Source organism: Canis aureus, chromosome 26 (genome assembly GCF_053574225.1).
Source record: "Canis aureus isolate CA01 chromosome 26, VMU_Caureus_v.1.0, whole genome shotgun sequence".
NCBI lineage: Eukaryota > Metazoa > Chordata > Mammalia > Carnivora > Canidae > Canis > Canis aureus.
Genome location: NC_135636.1, coordinates 49,896,027 through 49,917,441, shown reverse-complemented (window position 1 = coordinate 49,917,441; position 21,415 = coordinate 49,896,027). Strand labels below are relative to the sequence as shown.

The window sequence follows — 21,415 nt, the reverse complement described above, 5'->3', positions numbered from 1 at the left end:
GTGATAAGAAAGCTGGGGTAGCAATACTTAGACAAAATAGACTTTAAAACAAGGACTGTAACAAGAGGTAAAGACATTATATAATCAAAAAGGGGACAATCCAAAGAGAAGATATGACAATTGTAAATATTTCCACACCTGGGACGCCTGGGTGGCTCAGCGGTTGAGCATCTGCCTTCGGCTGGGGTCGTGATCCCGCGGTCCCAGGATCAAGTCCCACATTGGGATCCTTGCATGGAGCCTGCTTCTCCCTCTTGCCTCTGTCTCTGCCTCTCTCTTTCTGTGTCTCTCATGAATGAATAAATAAAATCTTAAAAAAATATATTTACACACCCAACATGGTAGCACTAAAATACATAAAACAGCCAACAACAAATAGAAAGGAATTAATCAATAATATAATAATGAGGGACTTTAACATCCCACTTACATCAGTGGACAGATTATCCAAATAGAAAGTCAACAAGGAAACAGTGACTTTTTTTTTTATTGGTGTTCAATTTGCCAACATATAGAATAACACCCAGTGCTCATCCCATTAAGTGCCCCCCCTCAGTGCCCGTCACCCAGTCACCCCCACCCACCTCCCTTTCTACCACCCCTTGTTCGGGAAATAGTGACTTTCAATGATACACTGGACCAGATGGATTTAACAGATATATTCAGAACATTCTATGCTAAAACAGCAGAATACACATTCTTTTCAAGTGCACATGGGACATTCTTCCAGAATAGATCACATATTAGGCCACAAAACAAGTCTCAATAAACTCAAAAGGATCAATCATACCAGGCATCTTTTCTGACCATGATGCTATGAAACTACAAGTCAACCAGAAGAGAAAACTCTGGGAAGAGCTCAAATACACGGAGGTTAAATAACATGCTACTAAACAATGAATGGGTCAAATAGGAGATGAAAGTAGAAATTAAAAAGGACATTGAGTCACTCCACACAACCCCCAGGACAGCAGCTCTTCCTGCCCATGGGCTCTGTTCACCATTTTGCACAACAGACGTCTCAAGAATTCTTTTTTGGTCGTCTGGCTCCAGATTCCACCAATCTCAGCTATATTCCAAAATGGCATCAACTTCAATGTCCAGCAAAGGAAACCGAGCACACACAGAAATGAGATGCTGCCCCGTGTGAATACCATCAGGAGTCTGGCTGCATGCCAAAGTGCTTGCTTTCCAAATGCTTCCCTGGAGGGTCAAAGACTCTGGTTGATCTTAGTACGCTCACCATAGTCCTTCATCATCTACTATGACACTGGGATGCAGTCCTGATCCATGGGGACCCACCATAAATACACCACCCAATGAAAAAATCCTTTAGATTCACCAAGTGTTGCTTGATTTGTATCATCCTGGGTGATGGTTCACAGCCAGCCAAACACTCTGGAGCAGGATGAATCAGGACACGAACCTCATTTTACTTTTTGGTACCCGAATGATGTGGGCATGTCAACTCCCAGTTCCTTAGTTACTGTGAAACAGATACTGTCACTTGAATCCTGAAGGACTGTGGCATCCCTCACTTTAAGTAATCAATGAAAAGGACTCAAGAACCAGGCACCTGAGAATCATTCCTCAAGTTAATATGTAAATGAAAGAATAAAAGCAAATAAGATGCTTCAACTGAATAGATGGAGTATTTTGAGAAGATTAAGAAGCTGAGGCTTGGACATATGAACACCTGCCCAAGGTAACGTCAAATGTTGTAGTGACAAGGGAGCAGAAGGCAAGCTGAGGACAAAGCATAGATGACACCCCACAGCCACCTCCCCACTCCCAGGTGGGACATGTGTGACCTTCCTCAGGCACTCCTGGTTGGCCTAAAACTAAGGAAAGGGAAAACAAATCGTTAATGTCTAGAGATCACCGTCCTACAAGACAGGAGTCTCTCTCGGTTTACCAACATCTCAGTAATTTATAAGGAAAAAGCATTCTTATTGATAACCTAACTTCCAGAGACCCATAACTCAATTTTCTGGAGCCCTAACAGCACTCCCCTTCCATGGTGACGTGGGAAACAGAGGCAGAAGTTAATGTAAACAGAGTTAATTTCCTTTACGACCTGCAGCCTATTGACAAGGGCTTCTCATAGAAAGAGTATAACATTCCTCCAGGCAGCTCCCAACTATCTTCATGTTAAAGCCTTACTAGAAGGATAAACCTCAGCTTGGCAACAGCCAGGCCCCCAGAATCCTGAGAGTCTTCTTTAGCTGATGAAAGTTCTTTTGGACACCTCCCTTTTCCCTTGCCTCCCCCAACTCCCAAGTATATAATCAGCCATTCCTCCTAACCCCAGTGTGGCAACTCTTTCTGCCCATGAGTCCTGTCCCCATGCTTTAATAAAATCACCTTTTTTTGCACCAAAAAAATAAAAAATAAAAATAAAAAATGGAAAAAAAATTAAAAGGACATGGAAACAAATGAAAATGAAAACACAACAGTCCTAAATCCTTGGGATGCAGCAAAGCTCTAAAAGGGAAGTTTATATCAATACAGGCCTACCTCAAGAAGAAAAACCTCAAACCACCTACCCTTACATATAAATGAGCTAGAAAAAGAAGAACAAAATCCAAAACCAGTAGAAGGAAGGCAATAATAAATATTAGAGCAGAAATAAATGATATAGAAACTAAAAAAAAAAAAAACTGATCAATGAAATGAAGAGCTGGTTCATCAAAAAAAGCAACAAATTTGGTAAACCTATAGCTGGACTCATAAAAAAAGAGGACTCAAAATCAGAAACAAAAGGGGAGAAATAACAATGATAACACAGAAATACAAAGGACTGTAAAAGAATATTATGAAAAATTTTATGCCAACAAATTGGACAGCCTAGAAGAAAAGGATAAATTCCTAGAAACATATTACCTACCAAAATGGATTCAGGAAGAAATAGAAAATTTGAACAGGTCACCAGCAATGAAACTGCATAAGTAATCAAAACACTCCCGACAAACAAAAGTTCAGAACCAGATGGTCTCATAGGTGAATTCTACCAAATATTTAAAGAAGAGCACATACTCATTCTTCTCAAACTACTCCAGAAAATAGAAGTGGAGGAAAGCTTCCAAATTCTTTCTAGGAAACGAGTATTACCCTGATACCAAAGCCAGATAAAGACATTACAAAAAGAGAACTACAGGCCAACATCACTGATGAACATAGATGCAAAAATCCTCAACAAAGTATTAGTTAACTGTTGGATTAACTGAATCCAACAATACATTAAAAAAAAAAAGCATTTACCATTTGAGAAAGTACAACATCCACTCACGATTTAACAAAAAACAAAAACAAAAAACAACCCTCAACAGGCGTGCCCGGGTGGCTCAGTCAGTTAAAAGTCCAACTCTTGACTAGCTTAGGGCATGATCTCAGGGTTGTGAGATCAAACCCCACCTTGGGCTCCACACTCATCATAGAGTCTGCTTGTCCCTCTCCCTCTGCTTCTCCCCCCACTCACATGCTAAAAAATAAATAAATCTTTAAAAAAAAACATCCTGAACAAAGGAAGTTTAGAGGGAACACACCTCAAAATAATAAAGGCCTTCTACGAAAACCCACAGTGAACATCATACTCAATGGGGAGAAACTGACAGCTTTTCCCCTAAGGTCAGGAAGAAGATAGGGATGTTCATTCTCACCACTTTATTCAACACAGAACTGGAAGTCTTAGCCACAGTAATCAGACAATGAAAAGAAATACAAGACATCCAAATTGGTAAGGAGAAGTCAAGCTCTCGCTATTTGCAGAAGACATAATACTGTATAGAGAAAACCCTAGAGCCATAAAATAACTACTAGAACTGATAAATGAATTCATTAAGGTCACAGAATATGTAATCAATGTACAGAAATCTGTTGCAATTCTATGATGTAGCAGAAAGAGAAATTAAGAAAGTACTATTTATAATTGCACCAAAGATAGGAATTAACTTAACCAAGGAGGTGAAAGCCTGTACTCCAAAAACTATAAAACACTGATGAAAGAAATTGAAGATGACAGAAACAAATGGAAAGACATTCTATGCTCAAGGATTGAAAGAACAAATATTGTTAAATTGTCCATACTACCCAAAGAAATCTAGACTTAATTCAATCCCTATCAAAAATACCAACAGAACAGAACTAGGACTATCCTAAAGTCTGTACGGAACAACAAAAGACCTCAAATAGCCAAAACAATCTTGAAACAGAAAAATGAAGCTAAAGGCATCACAATTCCAAATTTCAAGATCTATTACAAGGAAGTACTGTTGGTACTGGCACAAAAACAGACACACAAATTCATAGAACAGAAAAGAAGACCCAGAAATGAATGCACAATCATATTATCAATCTTTGACAAAGGAGGCAAGAATATGCAGTGGGAAAAGAGAGTCTCTGAAACAAATGGTGTTGGGAAAACTGGACAGCTACATGCAAAAGGATGATACTGGACCACTTTCTTACACCATACACAAAAATAAACTCATAATGGATGAGGGCCCTAAATGTAAGACCTAAAAGCATGAAAATACTAGAAGAGAGCACAGGCAATAATTTCTCTGACGTTGGGCATACTAATATTTTTCTAGATAGATCTCCTGAGGCAAGGGAAACAAAAGCAAAAATAAACTATTGGGACTATATCAAATAAAAAGCTTCTGCATAGCAAAGGAAAGAACCAACAAAAATAAAAGACAACCTACTGAATGGGAGAAGATATTTGCAAATGACATAGCTTATAAAAGATTAGTATTTAAAATATACTTACACAATCCAACACCAAAAAAGCAATTGAATCAAAAATAGGTAGAATACATGAACAGAAAGTTTTCAAAAAAAGACACGCAGATGGCAAACAGACACATGAAAAGATGCTCAACATCACTCATCATTAGGGAAATGCAAATCAAAACCATGAGGAGATATCACTTCACACATGTCAGAATGGCTAAAATAAAAAAACAAAGACCAATTGTTGGTGAGGATGTGGAGAAAAAGGAACCCTAATGCATGGTTGGTGGGAATGCAACAGTGCAGCCACTGTGGAAGATAGGATGGAAGGTCCTCAAAAAATTAAAAATAGAACTACCATATGATCCAGTAATTGTGCTACTGAGTATTTACCCACAAAATAAAAAAAATACTATATTTGAAAGATTACATGCATCCTTATGCTTACTCCAACATCATTTAGAATAACCAAATCATGGAAGCAGCCCAAGTGTCCATCAATAACAAAATAAATAAATAAAAGGGGAAAAGGAGACAAAGCAAGAAACAGACTCTTAACTATAGAGAACAAACTGATGGTTACCAGTGAGGAGATGGATAGGGATGTGGATAAAACAGGTAACGGAGATTAAGGAGTGCACTTGTCGTGATGAGCACCTGATCATGTATGAAAGTGTTGAGTCATTAAATTGAAACTAATGTAACACTGTATATTAACTATATTGAAATTAAAATAACTAAAAAATAAAAACAAAAAAGTTAGAAGAGAAGAACAAAGAGCAAAGGCAATAAGTAGAAAACAGTAACAAATATAGTAGATATTAATCCAGCTAACATTACAAACCACTTTGAATGTCAATGGCCTGAATACACCAATTAAAAGGCAGAGACTGTCAGAGTAGATCAAAAAAACAAGACTCAAATCTGTGTTGTCTAAAGAAACTATGTCAGCTACAAAGACACGTAGAGATTGAGAGCAAATGGATGGAGAGAAATATACTATGCTAACACTAATCGAAAGAAAGCAGGAGTGACTATGTTTATTTTAGAATGGCAGATTTCAAAGCAAGGAAGGTCATCGGGGATAAGGAATGGCATGCCATATGCCAAAGGGGCCACTTCTCAAAGAACACGTAATGGTCCTTAATGAGTATGCACCTAACAACAGCATGTCAAACTATTTGATGAAAATGGAATACAAAGAGTAGATAAACACACTCTCATCACTGAGACTCCACACCCCTCTCTCAGATGTGGGCAGATCCAGGAATGGAAAATCAGAAGGCACTTGGTGGAATCCAGAGCCCTTCAGCCAACTGGGTATAACTGACACCCACAGGCTACTTCACTCAGCAAGAGCAGAGCACACATTGTTTTCAAGGTCACATGGAACATTCACCAAGATTCAGCACATTCTGGGCCAGAATACATACCCTCACATATTTAAAAAAATACAAATCATATAATGTGCTCTCAGACCACAATGCAATTAAACCAGTAATCAGTAACAGAATGACAACTGGAAAATCCCAATATATACATGGGGGTTAAACGACATGTTTCCAAACAGTACACAAATCAAAGAAGAAACCTCAACAACATTTTTAAAATATCTTGAACTAAATGAAAATGAAAACACAACTTAGCAATTTGTGGGACACAGTAAAAGAGTTTAGAGGAAAAATTATAGCACTGAATGTATGGATTAGAAAAGATGAAAGAGGGATCCCTGGGTGGCTCAGCGGTTTGGTGCCTGCCTTCGCCCCAGGGCATGATCCTGGAGGCCGGGGATCGAGTCCTGTATCGGGCTCCCTGCATGGAGCCTGCTTTACCCTCTGCCTGTGTCTCTGCCTCTCTCGCTCTCTGTCTGTGTGTGTGTATGTGTGTGTCTCATGAAGAAAGAAAGAAAGAAAGAAAGAAAGAAAGAAAGAAAGAAAGAAAGAAAGAAAGAAAGAAAGAAAGAAAAAGTCTTTAAAAAAGAAAAGAAGAAAGATCTAAAGTCAGTCATCTGGGATGGCTGATCAGTCCCTGGGTGGCTCAGCAGTTGAGCATCTGTCTTTGGCTCAGGGCGTGATCCTGGGGTCCCGGACGGAGTCCCACATTGGGCTCCCTGTGAGGAGCCCGCTTCTCCCTCTGCCTGTGTCTCTGCCTGTGTCTCCACCCCTCTCTCCCTCTCTGTCTGTCTCTCATGAATAAATAAAATCTTTAAAAATAAATAAATAAATAAATAAATAAATAAATAAATAAATAAATAAAATCAGTCATCTGAATTTCCACCTTAAGAAACTAGAAAAAGAGAACAAATTAAATCCAGAGTAAGTAGAAGGAGAGAAATAAGAATTGGAGCAGACATCGGTGATATTCAAAATAGCAAATCAGGGCAGCTCCGGTGGCTTAGCAGTTTAGTGCTGCCTTCGGCCCAGGGCGTGATCCTGGAGACCCGGGATCGAGTCCCACGTCAGGCTCCATGCAGGGACCCTGTTTCTCCCTCTGCCTGTCTGTCTCTCTGTCTCTCTCTCTGCCTCTCTCTTTGTATCTCTAATAAATAAATAAATCTTTAAAAACAAATAGCTAATCAACAGAGAAAAATCAATGAAACCAAAAGCTGGTTCTTTGAAAAGATCAATAAAATTGATTAACCTCCAGCCAGGATAACTAAGGGAAAAGAAAGATAGAGGCCACAAATTACTAATATCAGAAATGAAAGAAGAGACATCACTACAGACCCCATAGACATTAAAAGAATAAAGATATACTATGAACAACTCCATTCCCACAAACTGCATGACCTGGAGGAAGTGGACCAATTTCTCGAAGGACACATCTGTCCAAAATCAAAGAATAAACAGATGATCTGAACAAGCCTAAATCTATTAAGGGAATTGAATCAATATTAATAACCTTTCAAACAGAAAGCACTAGGCCAAGATGGGTTCAATGGTGAATTCTACTGAAATTTTAAAGAAATTATACCAATTCCCTGCAATCTCCTGCAGAGGACAGAAGCTGAGGACAGGATGCTAATTCACTCTGAGGCCAGCATTCCCCTAATACCAAAATTATTAGTATTAGACATTGTGGGGAAAGAAACACTATAGACCAAAATCTCTCGTGAACACCAATGCAAAAATCCTCAACATTATATTTGGAATAATTCTTTAAATTGTTAAATAAATATTAGAGGTGCCTGGTTCAGTCAGTCGGTTACATGTCTGATTCTTGATCTCATCTCAGGTCTTGATCTCAGGGTCATGAGTTCAAGCCCAGCACTGGGCTCCATGCTGGCCATGGAGCCTACTTTAAAAAAATGTCTAAATATGTTAAATTGTTAAATAAATTTTAAATTTTTATGATGAATTAAAATTCTACATTAAATAAATTAATTAGCAAATTGGCTAGAACTGGACAGTCGCATGGAAAAAATTAAAAGAATCTTGACATGGGCCATATAACCTTCACACAATAGGTCATACACCTAAATGTAAAATTCCAAACTATAAAACTCTTGGAGGACGACATGAGAAAACCTAAGTGAGTTTGAATATGGTGATGTCCTTTTAGATACACTGTTCAAAGCACAACACATGATAAAAATAATCAATAAACTAGACTCTATTAAAACTAAAAACCTCTGCTCTGTGAAAGACAATGTCAAGAGAACAAGAGAGGACACAGGCTGGGAGAAAATATTTCCAAAAGTTACATCTGATAAAGGGCTCTTCATCCTGAATATAAAGAATTCTTAAAACTCAACCCTAAGCAAACAGATAACCCAATTAAAAAATGGATCCAAAACTCTGACACCCCACCAAAGATACACAGATAGCAAGCGAGCATGCAGAGATGCTCCACATCGTAGGTCCTCAGAGAAATGCAAATTAAAACGAGACAGCACCACACACCTCTGAGAAGGGTCAAAATCCAGAGCGCTGATGACACCCGACATTGGCAAGGACATGGGGCAGCAGGAGCGCTCATTCATGCTGGTGGGAATGCGCAATGGCGCAGCCACTTCAAAGACCATTGGATGGTTTCTTACAAATCTAAACATGGTCTTAGCATACCAATCTAGCAATCAGGCTGCGTGGTATTTGCTCAAAAGAAGTAAAAAATCACGTCCACACACACAAAAAAAATTGCACATGGGTTTGTATAGCAGCTGTATCCATTATTACCAAAACTTGGCAGGGACCAGAGCGTCCTTCAGGAGGGAACGGATAAACTGCGGTCCATCCAGACAATGAAATACCATTCAGCACGGAGAAGAAATGAGCCATCAAGCCATGAAGAGACACGGAGGAAAACTTGAATGCGTATTACTAAGTGAGAGAAGGCTGTCTGGAAAGGGTACACACTGCGTGATTTCAACCATATGACATTCCTGAAAAGTGAAACTACAGACAATAAGAAGCTCAGCGGTGGTGGGGGTGAGGGTGGGGGTGGGAGAGATGAACAGGGGGAGCACGGAGGATTTTTGGAGCAGTGGAAATTCTCTGAATGGAATCATGGCAGACACAAGTCATTGTCGACTTGCCTAAACCCACAGAATGCACAACACGGAGAGTGAACCCTTTGAGGGATGAGGGGTCAGGGCGGGCTCGTCAACTGTCACAAACACACCACTCTGGAGTGACAATGGTAACAGGGAGGCAATGCAGGTGCGGGGCTGGGGACGCTCATGGAAGTCTCTCTAACTCTCTCCTAATTTTCTTGTGGACCTACAACTGCTCGTAAAAAGAATTAAATCTTAATGATTCACCTTTGCTGAAGCTGAGAACGCCCCCGGCGTCCTGTTTTTACCGAGCACTGACTGTACATGCCCGTGAAGGTAGCTCTACCCGCTGCAGGTGGGCACGAAGCATCAATCCGCCGTCCGTCACACATCTTTCTGTGTTGACCAAGACATCTGACTTGCTCTGCATGGAAATCCATTGTCAGACTCAGAGCACAACAGATACATTTTTTTTTTCACTCCAACTCAGCCAGGTCAGACAGCCTTCCGGCGGATCCATAAGGCAACCTGCCTTGGACGGGGCCACCCCCAGCTCTAGAAATGAAATTCTAACTCAGATGCATAGGATGCCACCTTATTACAGAACTCAGGGTGGCACATCTTTGGGCTGATCACGTGGGACGGGACAATGCCTGCAAAGCTTCTTGAATCCAAAAGAAGCAAATAACTGATCCCTGCCGCTACTGTCCTTCCACGCAAAGCAGAATGTTTTCATGGGCCTTTCCTTCCGTGAGTTACATTCCTTCACAAGGTAACGTTTCTAGACTTTTTCTAGTACAAAACAGAACTTTTCCTTCCAAGTACTTTATCTGAGAGGCTCTTAACTTTGAGAGAATTACGAACACATAGGAGAATGTGTAAAATCAAGGAAACCCCTTCCCATGCTGTATTTCCATGATTTGGGAACGCCGTTATCATGCACCTGGGATGAGCCCCCACAGGCTCAATTTGCAGAAGACTAGAATCTCCAGGAAGTCCTGATGGCGTGTGCAAAAAGCCCAGCCCATGGCAGGATGTTCTTAGGGTTGAATGTGAGATCCTGACCATGAACCCAGAACAGCGGTGCCCACAGAAGAAGGGACAGAGGAGAGGATGCTCTGTCCAGGCTCTGCAAATGCAGTAAGTGCAGCACATTCCCGGGCAGCTTGGTGGCGAGCCTGCGCATGTTAGCAGCAGAGTTTCTAGGAGGAGTCCTACCCTCCTGCTCCCATTAGACCACAGTGGCTCAGTGAGAAGCCTGTTATGCCACTGGGAGTGGCTGGAGAGGTGGAATGGTGACCCCTAAAGATGTGTGTACCCTATACTTATGAATGCGACCTTATTTGGGAAAAGATGCAATTTATTTTTTGTAGATGTACTCATGGATGTCAAAATGAGGAGATTCATCCATGATTATCCAGATTGTCTCATCTGATCTCAGGAGCTCAGCAGGGTCAGGTCTGGTCTGGTCAGGTCTCGTGCAGATGGGAGAAAGGGAGAGGGCCCAGGGAGAAGAGAAACTGAGGAGATACAGAGACTGGGGGAAGCAGCTGCCAAGCCCAGGAGCGTCTGGAGCCACGGGCAGCCAAAGAGGCAGACACGTCCACCCCTAGAGCTGGAGGGAACTGGTCCAGGGGGTGCAGGCCAAAGATGCTGCTCAACACCCTCCAAGGCAGGGCAGCCCTCACCCCGCCCCAGAGAACCACCCAGCCCCTGATGTCACTGGTGCTGAGCTTGAAGGCACCTGCGCCAGCCTGGCACCCTCGCTTACACCAGCCGTTCTCAGAGATCTCCCTCCTGACCCCGTCCCTCAGAGGCTGACGGGTATTCAAGGAAGACAGTCCTGGGGCCAGGTAAGCTTGGGGAAGCCCACAGGCCGCAGCTCCTCGGACATGTCCAGATCCCTCGGCCAGTGACCGGCTCCAGGTTTCTGGTTCAGTGATCAAAGTCAGCATCTTCCCAATGCACAGGATGCTGGTGCTCCTCACAGGCTTCGCTGGCCGGGGTGGAAAAGGCTCAGAAGGATACAAGTGGACAGGAAGGGTGACAGCCAGGCTGCTGTCTAACCCCAGGCTCTATCCACCTGGTCATGGTACCACGTCCCTGGGGACCAGCCAGGACCCAAGTCAACGTCAGCCCCTTCCTCAGTTGCCACCCAACACCCAAGGAAGAAGCCATTTGCTGGGCTGGGTCCCCGGTGCCTCCACCCAGAGTTCTGCCCACGGTGGTGACAGTCACCAGAAAATCGACCCTCCTGCAAGGAGCAGGCCCTCAGCACAGCCTGGACAGCCTGCAGGGGACCCGCCCTGCACTCCCTTGGCCTGACCTGCACCTCCGCTCCATCCCCCCTCCTCGGGGCCACGATGCTCCCCCTCCCTGAGCCTGAGTCCAGAAGCCAGGATGGAGCAGTGCCGAGCTCCGGAGCCCACGTGAGCTGATGGCCCGGGATGAGCCCCACACACGCAGGCACGGTCACGCGCGCGCCACACCTGGATGGCCGCAGGACCCCGGCCCTCTCCCTCCCACTTCAGCCTCGCCTTCCCAGCAGCATTCTTTGCTCTATTTTCCAAAAGTTAGCCCTCAGCGTACCACCTATACAACTTTTGCCACATCTCCCTAAGCAGCGACACCCACAAAGTTACGTACTGAGCCTCTTTCGCGTGTTTTCAAAAACACACAAAAACCAATACGCAGTTACCAAAATAATCCGGCTTCACTGTGCATCTCCCAACCTCACCCGCCAGTCTGCAGGGGCCCCCCTGCTCATCCTCAGAGACGCAGCCCCCTCCCCTCCTGTTGGGGGCACCCCGGCCTGGCCCTGTCCCCTCCTCCATGCTCTCGAGGCGCCTCCTCGTCCCCAGGCCCTGTGGCCCCCAGGGCGGCCCGCGACCCCGCACGGCAGGCTCCGGGCCCTCCTCACCAGAGATGATGGAGTCGTTCAGCGCCTCCTCGTCCTGATACACCAGCAGGTCGTCCTTGAGCTCCGAGTTCACAATCAGGTTCTCCTTGTCCTCCTCAGACCCTTTGGCCGCGGTCCGCTTGCTGTCCGAGACCCCGTCGAAGCTCCAAGCCTCCTCCCTGTCCTTGCCCCGCTCCACGCTGCATGTCCTGGACAGGCGCACGTCCACGCGCTTCTTCGGGGACGCTTTATTGTCCCTTCCTTGAAAACTGAACCAGAAGACAGTTCGGGTTACACGCTGCTCACCTCGTCGGAGGATCTGGCTTGTGATGGTATCGCAAAGGGGGCCCCATGGCCTCCGTCCCGCATCCACGGCCCAGCGGCCCCGGATGGCACATGCAGGAGAGAGGCACGTTAGGATCCCGTCCCACTCCGTGCAGCAAAGGCCTGGCTCCTCTGCGCCGTGCTTCTGCCAAACCACACACAGGTCCCGCTACCTAACTGCTCTGCTCTGCATCAACTCATTTCTCTTTCACGGTCTATGGACACGCGATCAAAACTAAAAGAGCAAAAGCTTCCAGAACGGGCTTCCTTGCACTCTTGCCTAATGAAAACTCCAAGTCTTCAGAGTCCTGGGCCAGTGTGACATCTACTTCTCTTCCACGGGTGCCCCCACCCTAGCCTGGATCCATCGGGAGAAATGGGGGGGGGCCTCTGTGGCCAGGTTCCCACGTGTGCACCCCCTGAACGTCCTCTCCCAGAATGTGGCAACCCAGACCAGAGCTCCGTGCAAAGTAAAAAGGTGATGCTCTTATCCAAAAATTAAGAATGCTGAGACGGTGACAGCCGTGCATTGAGCCCCATGACCACACAGGTGAAGAGCACGAGGCTGGTGGGGATTTGGGCACGTGGGTCTCCCGACCAGGGGGAGGGCCTCACCTGTCCTGGCGATGCTTGGTGGCCAGCGCCCTATGCAGCTCCTCAATGACACGGCTGGGGGGCAGCGGCCGGTGGACAGTGGTGAGATGTGGAGACCCCGTGGGCGTGGAGAGCTGTCCTCGGAGGGGAGGGTCCGTGCTCTTCCCACCAGGGCCTTGGAAGAGCACAGGCTGGCCTGGAGCATGAGAGGGACGACAGGAGTGTAAGTCTCTGGGAGGAGGGACTCTGCAGAGAGACGCAAGCCCAGGAGCAGAGGACACAGCCCCCGGCCACGTGACCCTCACATCCTGTTCTGGATGTCGCGCCAGGTCCCCTGCCCCCAGAGCCTGAGATGAGGTTCACCTCTGCCCAGCTCCATCTGTCCTTGAACCTCCTGCCTCCAATCCCAGGAGCTGAGCTCCACAGACACCCGTGACAACAGGCCCCGGGCAAGGTCTCAGGTGCAGAAAACCCTCCTTCCCGTTTCTCTGCCACAGATTTGGCTTCTTGAAGCTACACTTCCTACTGTGGAAGCCAGCGTAGTTCCTCGAGCTCTGTTGGAGTCACTCAGCCTGGACCCAGCGTGATCCCGGCCCCACCTCATCTCCTCCAGCGCCACCACCTCCCCCCCGAGCCTCACCCAGTGGGAGCTTTCAGGAAGGCGAGCCTCTTGCATTCTCCTCAGCACAGCACCCCAGAGCCCTGTAGGCTGCCCCCCTCAGCGCTCAGGCTTCATCTCCCCCCCACTGTCCTCCACAAGCTCTCTTCGCTGTAGGGCAGAGGGAGCTTTCTAGTCCTCGAGGGAACCACATGCTCTACCCTGAGCCTTTGCACAGGCTGTTCCCCCTGCCTGAAATGCTCTTCCCCTCCCGTCTACACCAATCTCACTTCCTCAGGAGACCTTCTGTGAATCTGCACCCTCGTGCAGAGCCCGTCACACCTGCCCCGTGGGACTCAAGGCAGCCCGGACACCCCTCTCCTCCCACTTGGGATGAATTCCTTCCTCGGGTCTGCCCTCCTCACCCGACTTTGCGCCTCTGAGCAGAGCCCGCATCTTCCATTCTTCCTGCCGTAGCCCGAGGCCTGGCACTTAACACGTGTGCGACACGCTCGTACACATGAACTGAGTTTGAAGACCCAGACTAGGTGTGCTCAGTTCCACCCTAGGGAGGCGAGGCTTCCCTCCCCCTGCCAGGTACTTCCTGAATGTGCACCGCAAGCCCTCCACAGCATCGGGGGCTCAGGGCGCCACACAGCTTGGGTTTGGCCATTGCCCACATCTGGCCCCGAGCCTCGATCTGCTACTTAGCAGCTATAAAAGCCCCAGAGCCTCAGCCTTCTTATCCGTAAAATGGGCCAAGAGCTCCCTGACCGGGCAGCAGGATCCCGGATGCTCCCTGACCCCCGTGCTACGTTCAGACACAGACTCGCTCCCAAACAGGCCTCCGCAGAGGCAGGCTCCAGGCTCCATCACTTTGCTTGACTGGATACAAACAAATCAACTCCCTTTTTAGCCTCAACAGGAAGAGGGACAGAGACACAGACAGACACAGATCTAAACCACTGACAGGCAAAGCCTTTCTGATGCAGTCCGAGAATGTGGACTGTGCCAATTAAAAACAAAACTAGAAGGAAGACTGTAAGTCTTGTTGAAACATGTCATGTGTCATTTTGCTTTCTTCACAAGCACCTGCTTCTGTGGGCACAGCCAGGTAACGCCAAACAGCCCAGGCCTTGCTGCCGAAGGGCCTCGAGGCCGGCTGGGTGGAGCCACGAGAGGAAAGGCAGACAGAAAGCCAACACGAGGATTTTAGGGAGAGCGGAGCCAGGCAGGTAAGCTGAGCACACCTGAGGGTGGGGGACACAGGTGGGCCAAGTACACCTGGGGGGACGGTACGCAGGTGGACTGGACCACAGAGAGGTCAGTAGAAGGTCCACCTGAGCGACTAACACCCTAGGATGAGACGGTGCCAGTCACAGGAAGGGCAGGGTGGGGGCTCCATTCCGAGCGTGGCCCTCAGGGCCACCCCCAGTAGCCTACACCCCCTGGCTTAGCCCCCACACAGGGCGGCCCCTGCTCATCACAGGGACCCCACTGGAGCAGGTGACGCTCCGCTGCTGCTGCTGGAACCCTCACCCCACCCTACTAGGAGGCCGTCACAGCCCAGGGAAAGTGAGGTGACACAGCCTGCCTGTGCTCACTCAGCCTGGACTCTATCGGGGTCTCCACACGCTGTCAGTCACGGGCACCCCGAACAAGCATTTCCCACGTGCCGCTCTGCTGAGCACCGTCCCTGGCTCGCCGGGGCCAGCGATGAGGCCCTCACTCCCGCTTCTCACGTGAGGAACCAGGCTCTGGAGCTTCCTCCGACTTGTGCCTCCAGGATGTAGCAGGGGCTGGGGCTGGAACCTGGCAGCACGACTCCAACTACAGCTGGCAGAGGCCACAGGACCCCCACCCAGATGGGCGACTGTCCCCTAGCTGGACAGGGGCAGGAGCCGCTCTGCCCTGAGGGGGTTAACTCACACGGGTCCAGGCAGGTGAGCCACAGGTGAGCCAAAGGACCTCAGGCAATTCCTATGATGGCGGGGGGAGGGGGGGAGAGGGGGATACAAGGGTTTCAGCAAACACAAGAGCACCTGCTCACCTTAATGCGGCTGCTGGGGCTCGGGGTTGCCAGCTACGAAGACTTCTCAAGAGGAGCCACAAATCAGGATTACAGGTAAAAGATTTTTACACCTGTTACACTGTTCTACACATATTCCAATATTTAACACTTAAACATATCTGAATGTTTACAATGTTGGCAACTCATTAAAAAAAAATTAAACACCATAGAGACTCAGCAAAGTGGGCCTGGGGGTGAGGGCACGATGCCCTGACCTCTGGTGGAGGCTGGGGGCACCATGTCAGACAAGAGCGAGCCCCCTGGGGACTCAGCTTTGGGCACACTGTCCCCCTGGGTCCCAGTGAAGCTCAGGTACGGGGCCTCTGCTGCCACCTAGTGCTCACAGGCTGAAGCCAACGTTTCTGGCAAAAGGGGAGGAAAAAAAGGGAGAAGGGAGAAAATTAAGACAAAAGTCACCAAAATGTGGTCTCAGCTCTTAAAAAAGAGATCCAGACCGAAGCCACCCTCCGGAGCTCTCCCGCTCCTTATCCAGTCCCCAGACGAACCCCCCGTGATGCTCTGGAGCCCCCTGAAAGGGGAGGGTGGAAGTCAGAGGTGCCGAACCCGAGGCCCTGGGGACCGAGCACTTCGGCTGCGTGAACAAGCAGCGGAGTCACGTCGGGGACACGTGCAGCCTGAGGCCTGATCTGTCCCGAGCGGCGGAGGCAGGACGTCTCGGGGCTGCTGGGTTATCCAGGGACCAGAACCAATTACACAGGAGCCAGAATGAAACGTGGTGGGTGGTGCCTATCCGATTTCCAATTGTGCCAGGTCTCCGCGGACGGGGAAGGAAATTATCACAAGACAGTAAGGAGACGCAGGACAGTGTGGTTCTGCCTCAGAACTTTGACTCTTATCCGTGTGGCCAGGTCACGGGCACACCGCAGGCTTAGACTCATTCCAGAGGTTAGAAGCAGGGGCTGTGACGGGAACCTGGCAGCACGACCTGGCTCAGGACCCCCACCTGCTCCTTCCATCACAGCCGCGTGCACTCGCTGAGCACCTGCTGTATGCCAGCACTGGGATCCGGTGGGGTCCCAGGCTGCTGTCCCAAAGTCCCACAAGCTGGGACTCAGAACAATCGGACTTCATTCTCTCATGGTTGCTGACATCAGAAGTCTGAAACCAAGGTGTCAGCAGGGCTGGAGCCATCTAAGGGCTGAGAGAGATACATGCCAGGCTTCCCTCCAGCTCCTGGTGGCCGCTGGCAACCCTCGGCAGGCCTTGGCATGCAAACAGGTCACTGCAAACTCGGTCTCTCGGAAGGACATTCTTATTGGATTTAGGACCCACCCTATGGCAGGAGGATTTCACCTTGATCCTGATGGAATTGTGTCTGCAAAGACCCGGTGCCAAAGAAGGCCATGTTCTGAGGTTCTGGGTAGACATGCATCTTCAGGGGACACCATTCAACTCACTGGGTAAGGGGAAGTGATGCAACACGTACCAGAATGCAAGATGCATGTTGCTATGGGGTTGGTTCCCCTAAAGTAGGGACAGAGATGCAAAGGGGCTGACCAGGTGAAGCAAGAGGAAGAAGATTTTTGCAGAAAGAGCAGTGGGGAGGAGGAGGGTTACAAGCCTCAGGCCCAGAACTGGGGTCAGGTCTCCATTAGCTGTAGGATCTGTTGCTGGGGCCCCCTAAGCCACAGTCTTTTCAACTGTGAATCGGGCACATGTCCCCTCCCAGAGGGACTGGCCCGTGCGTTAGGAACAAATGGTGTGTCCCCAGGCCTCCTTGTGGCCCAAAAAGAGGGACGGAGCAGTATTGGGGGTGGTGTTCGAGGGCTCCCAGCAAAGCCACCCAGGTCTGCCATCCACATCCTCTTCATGTCCTCTACCCTCAGAGGCAGCAGCTGAGGATTTAGTCTTCAAAACAGTCACCTCTTACTGAGGGGCCTGCACCCTCCCCCCTGCCCTGGAGACCAGCAGTGTCTCCCATTTCCAACAGCGATGGGACAAGTACGACCCAAACTCCAAAAGTAAACTTTTCAACATCTTGGGATTGCTCAGCCGGTGAGGCCAAAGCTACAGAAGCAGAGGCCTTTGGGGCCCCGACCCAGCCGTGCTCCCCTCTGACCACCCACCTCTGCCTCGAGGGACGGAGCTCACCGGAGAGATGGAGGGAAACAGATGAGCAGAGACCATGAGAGAGAGACTGGGGGGAGGTGGGGCAGAGTGGGGAAGGAAGGGGAGAGGGAAAGTAGGAGAAGACAGAGAGGACACCCAAATATCCAGACAGACAAAGTCCTCATCCCAGGGGCTGGCTGCATCTTCTGCCTTCAGGTTCTGGGAGACATCTCTGACTCTGGCCAACAGACCGCCCCATCTACTAGGGGGGCCCCAGGGGTCTGCTCCCGACAACCAGAGCTGCTTGCTAAGAACTGCTGCCCTGCACCTGCCCAGAGCCCTGGCTGCCGAAGCCCAGGCTGAGAACCAGCCCACGGTGGGCCCCCGATCGGGTTGAGAGCCCGGACCGATGAACAGAAGGACGTGTGCACGCGGACCCACCTGTGACATTTTTCGTGGTTTTGGAGCCTGCCTTGGGCGGCGGGGTGGGCAGGAGCGGGGGGCTGGGGAGCTGGCCCACGGACCTCTCCAGGGGTCTGGGAGGACTGTCCGGGGAGTCGGACCCAGCTAAGGCTTGAGAGGGTTCGTCCGTGGTAGGCGGGAGGCTGCCGGCGGCGGCGTCTGCTTCTTCACCTCTGGACGCTGACGGCATCTTGGCTGGTTCAAAGGCAAAGGAGAGAGTTCACACGCCATCCCTCCCATGACTGGGGTGATGTGAGTGAGGACGGGAGGGGGGTGGGCTGGCGGAGGGGGGACTGCTCACAGGAGAGGGGTCACTTCGCATGCAGACCTGACTTCCTGTGAGCTGAGAGGTCAGTGGAACTGTCAGAAGTGGAGACGAGAGGGAGGGACAGGATGGGGGGAGGAAGCAACCTCAAGACCTTCCCCCACTCAGCAGGTGGTGCCAAAGTTCCTGCCCCCACCTGCCCTGGGGACGGCCACCATCACAGGTGCTGGATGGACGCATGCCCAGGCCCTATCAGCCCCTGCACTGTGATCCTGGTAAGTTCCTAAAACTCCGGTACCCCATTTACCCGCATGTGACCCCTGACAACCACCAACAGTCCCTCGCAGGATGGCTGGTTTAAGCAGGAAGTAACAACGAGGTGTGTGTCTGGCACCTGCAGACCCTCAAACTCAGCAGCTATTGACTTTATGGGTCTGGTTTCCCACAGCCCCGGCGCCTGGCCTGGGAGCCCCACCAAGTGGCGTGGGAGGCAGGAGGTCCAGCTTTGAGGAAGGGTCAGTCCGCCCAGAGCCCGCGTCCCTTCTCCTTCCTGCTGCCCCCTGAGCACCATCCCCGAGCCTGTCGACCCCTCGGCCCTCTCCCAATCCGTGAGCACCCTCCCCGTTCACTTCTCCCTTCCTCCAGCTCAAGTTCTACTGATCGTCACTGCATCACCCAGCCCACTGACACCCCCAAGTCCTCTGCCCACTTCCTTTCCACTTGGCTCCCCGGTGAGGCCTCTGCCCACCAGTCCCCGCCCCGTGAGTGCTGCGGGAGAAAGATGCTGGCACAGGAGCCCCAGCAGAAGCCACCTCAGGACTGCCATGGTCAGGGCCCTCAGCGCGCCTCAAACTCCCGCCTCCAGCTCCTCACCTCCCTCCTCTCATGCAGCCTCACCACCAGGGGAAACTGAGGCCTCCAGGTAGGTGGGGGCACTCTTCTTGGATGCCTGACTCAAACACAACTATCCCTAAAACCTCATCTTCCCTTCCTCCTCCCTGATAGGAGAGGTGGGTCCCCTCCCCATGCCCACCTGGGATCTCAGCACTCCCTGCCCTCTCGGAGCATGCCCCAGGTGCCCAGTATGGTACCAGGTGCCTGCTGCACATCTCATCTTATTTTTTACAACCAGCTGAGGAGGAAGATACAAACACCCATGAGGAACAGCTTGGCAGAGCTGGTCCTGAAGTCCTAGCATGGGATTACCATGGGGAAGGTTCTGGAGGGCCGGCTGGGTGGGCGCTGTCCACGGTGCTGGCCTGATACCTGCCCTTGGAGAACTTCAAAGAAACTGGAGAAGTAGGTGCTGCACATCCTGCAGACCCCATGTTATTACCATTTCTGTCTGTTTACCGTCCATGGCTAACCCCACAGCTGGGACACTCTCAGGGCACAAGCCTGGGTCCTGCAAGGTGCAAACAGGCCAGTCTCTCCCTCCAGGTCCTGGGGGTCTGGACAAGATGAGCAGTGTAGGACCTGGACTCCACGGGGTCCCTTGGCTGTGCTGCCAAGGGATAGGTTAATGGGCGGACGGGGCAGCCCAGATCAAGGTCCCCACACCCACGTCAGCCAGGGCAGGTCCACTTGCTCTGTCTCAGCGGTCCTGTCTCGCTTCAACATGCTCCTCTTCAGCTTCCAGACACCTGTTTCCTAGTTCCCTCCTGTCACACTGGCCGCACCTGCTCGGCCTCTCGCCAGCTCTACGTGGGCTGCCCAGGACCCAGCCCTCAGTCCACAGCTCTGACTCTCCCATCCAGTCCTCTGGCTTCAGAATCAATCAATCTCTGTTGACCCTTGACCTTCTCTCCAAGCTCCAGACCCATACGTTATCGGCCACTGTGACATCTCCATCTGGAGGTCAGGAGGACAAAATGAAACATTCCCAAAGCCATCTCCTGATTTCCCAGGGGAAAGCCCTCCCCCGTCACCTCCTCCCTCACACTCATCCATCCATCCGTCAACCCATCTTGCAAATGTCCTGGAACAGTTATGCGGTCCAGACACCCCTCCAGGAGCCACAGACCCGGCATTAAACCAGACAGATCCCCACCCTCACCACGCTTCCTACACAGCTCTCCAGCTGTGCAGCCAGACTGGACACCCCGTACCTTGTCCTCTATATGTAATTCCCAGATAAATACCATTTGCTCCACATCCCAAACATTTCTCAGCAATGTCCACTTGGCCTCCCCGTGCAAGCTTCCATGGCCTCTGCCTGGACCTCAGCAATGGCCTCCAGATTCCTTCCCTCCCTACCACACCCCCTGCCCCAAATCCATTCTCTCAACCAGCGGTTGGCAGACTTTTTCTATAAAGGGTTTTGTAGGTCCGAGCATCTCTGTTGGTGCAGCGAGCTCCAGAAGGCTGGCCAGTTCAAACAGCGAAACTTCCCTGCCTGTGCCCAAAGTGGACGTGCCCCAAAGTGGATGTGTGCCACCCCTCATGCCCAGTGCCGTCCAGCAGAATTTTCTGAGATGCTGGAAAGGCTTCCTCCCTGTCCATTTCAGTAGGCGACCAGCCACATGTGGCCAATGAGCAACTGACAGGTGGCCAGCGTGACTGGGAAGCTGAATTCTTTAAAATTTCATTTAGTTAATTAAGTAGCCGTGCAGCTAGTGAGTGCTGCGCTGGACAGGGCAGCTGCACGCTTCTGGGAGTAAGTCGGTGGTCACAGCTCACACCTCCTCGACCACAGGCTGTAGGGTAAGCTTCTAACAGCCCCATAGCCGTCCCCATTCCCCTCCAGCCCAAGGTGGAATGCAGGCCCCCCACCTCTGCTCTGAGAGCCCCAGGACTCAACACACCAGCAGGTCTCAGCAAAATCTCCTCCAACATCTACCGGCAAAACTCACCCAAGCTCGTCACACACGGACCCCTAGGTCCTTGACCTGTCTGGGGTCCCTGAG

At 49.9% G+C, this 21,415-nt stretch overlaps 1 protein-coding gene across 3 annotated transcripts in view; it reads right to left on the bottom strand.

Moving 5' to 3' along the window:
- PHACTR3 (phosphatase and actin regulator 3) overlaps positions 1-21,415 on the bottom strand; it is a 210,244-nt gene that overhangs the window by 56,647 nt on the left and 132,182 nt on the right. For all 3 annotated transcript variants that reach the window (XM_077873771.1, XM_077873773.1, XM_077873772.1), the window contains exons 5-7: positions 18,224-18,439; positions 13,065-13,239; positions 12,147-12,394 (exon numbers count right to left, since the gene is read on the bottom strand). In XM_077873771.1, coding sequence (XP_077729897.1) covers positions 12,147-12,394; positions 13,065-13,239; positions 18,224-18,439 — 639 coding nt within the window. The remainder of the gene's footprint in view (positions 1-12,146; positions 12,395-13,064; positions 13,240-18,223; positions 18,440-21,415) is intronic.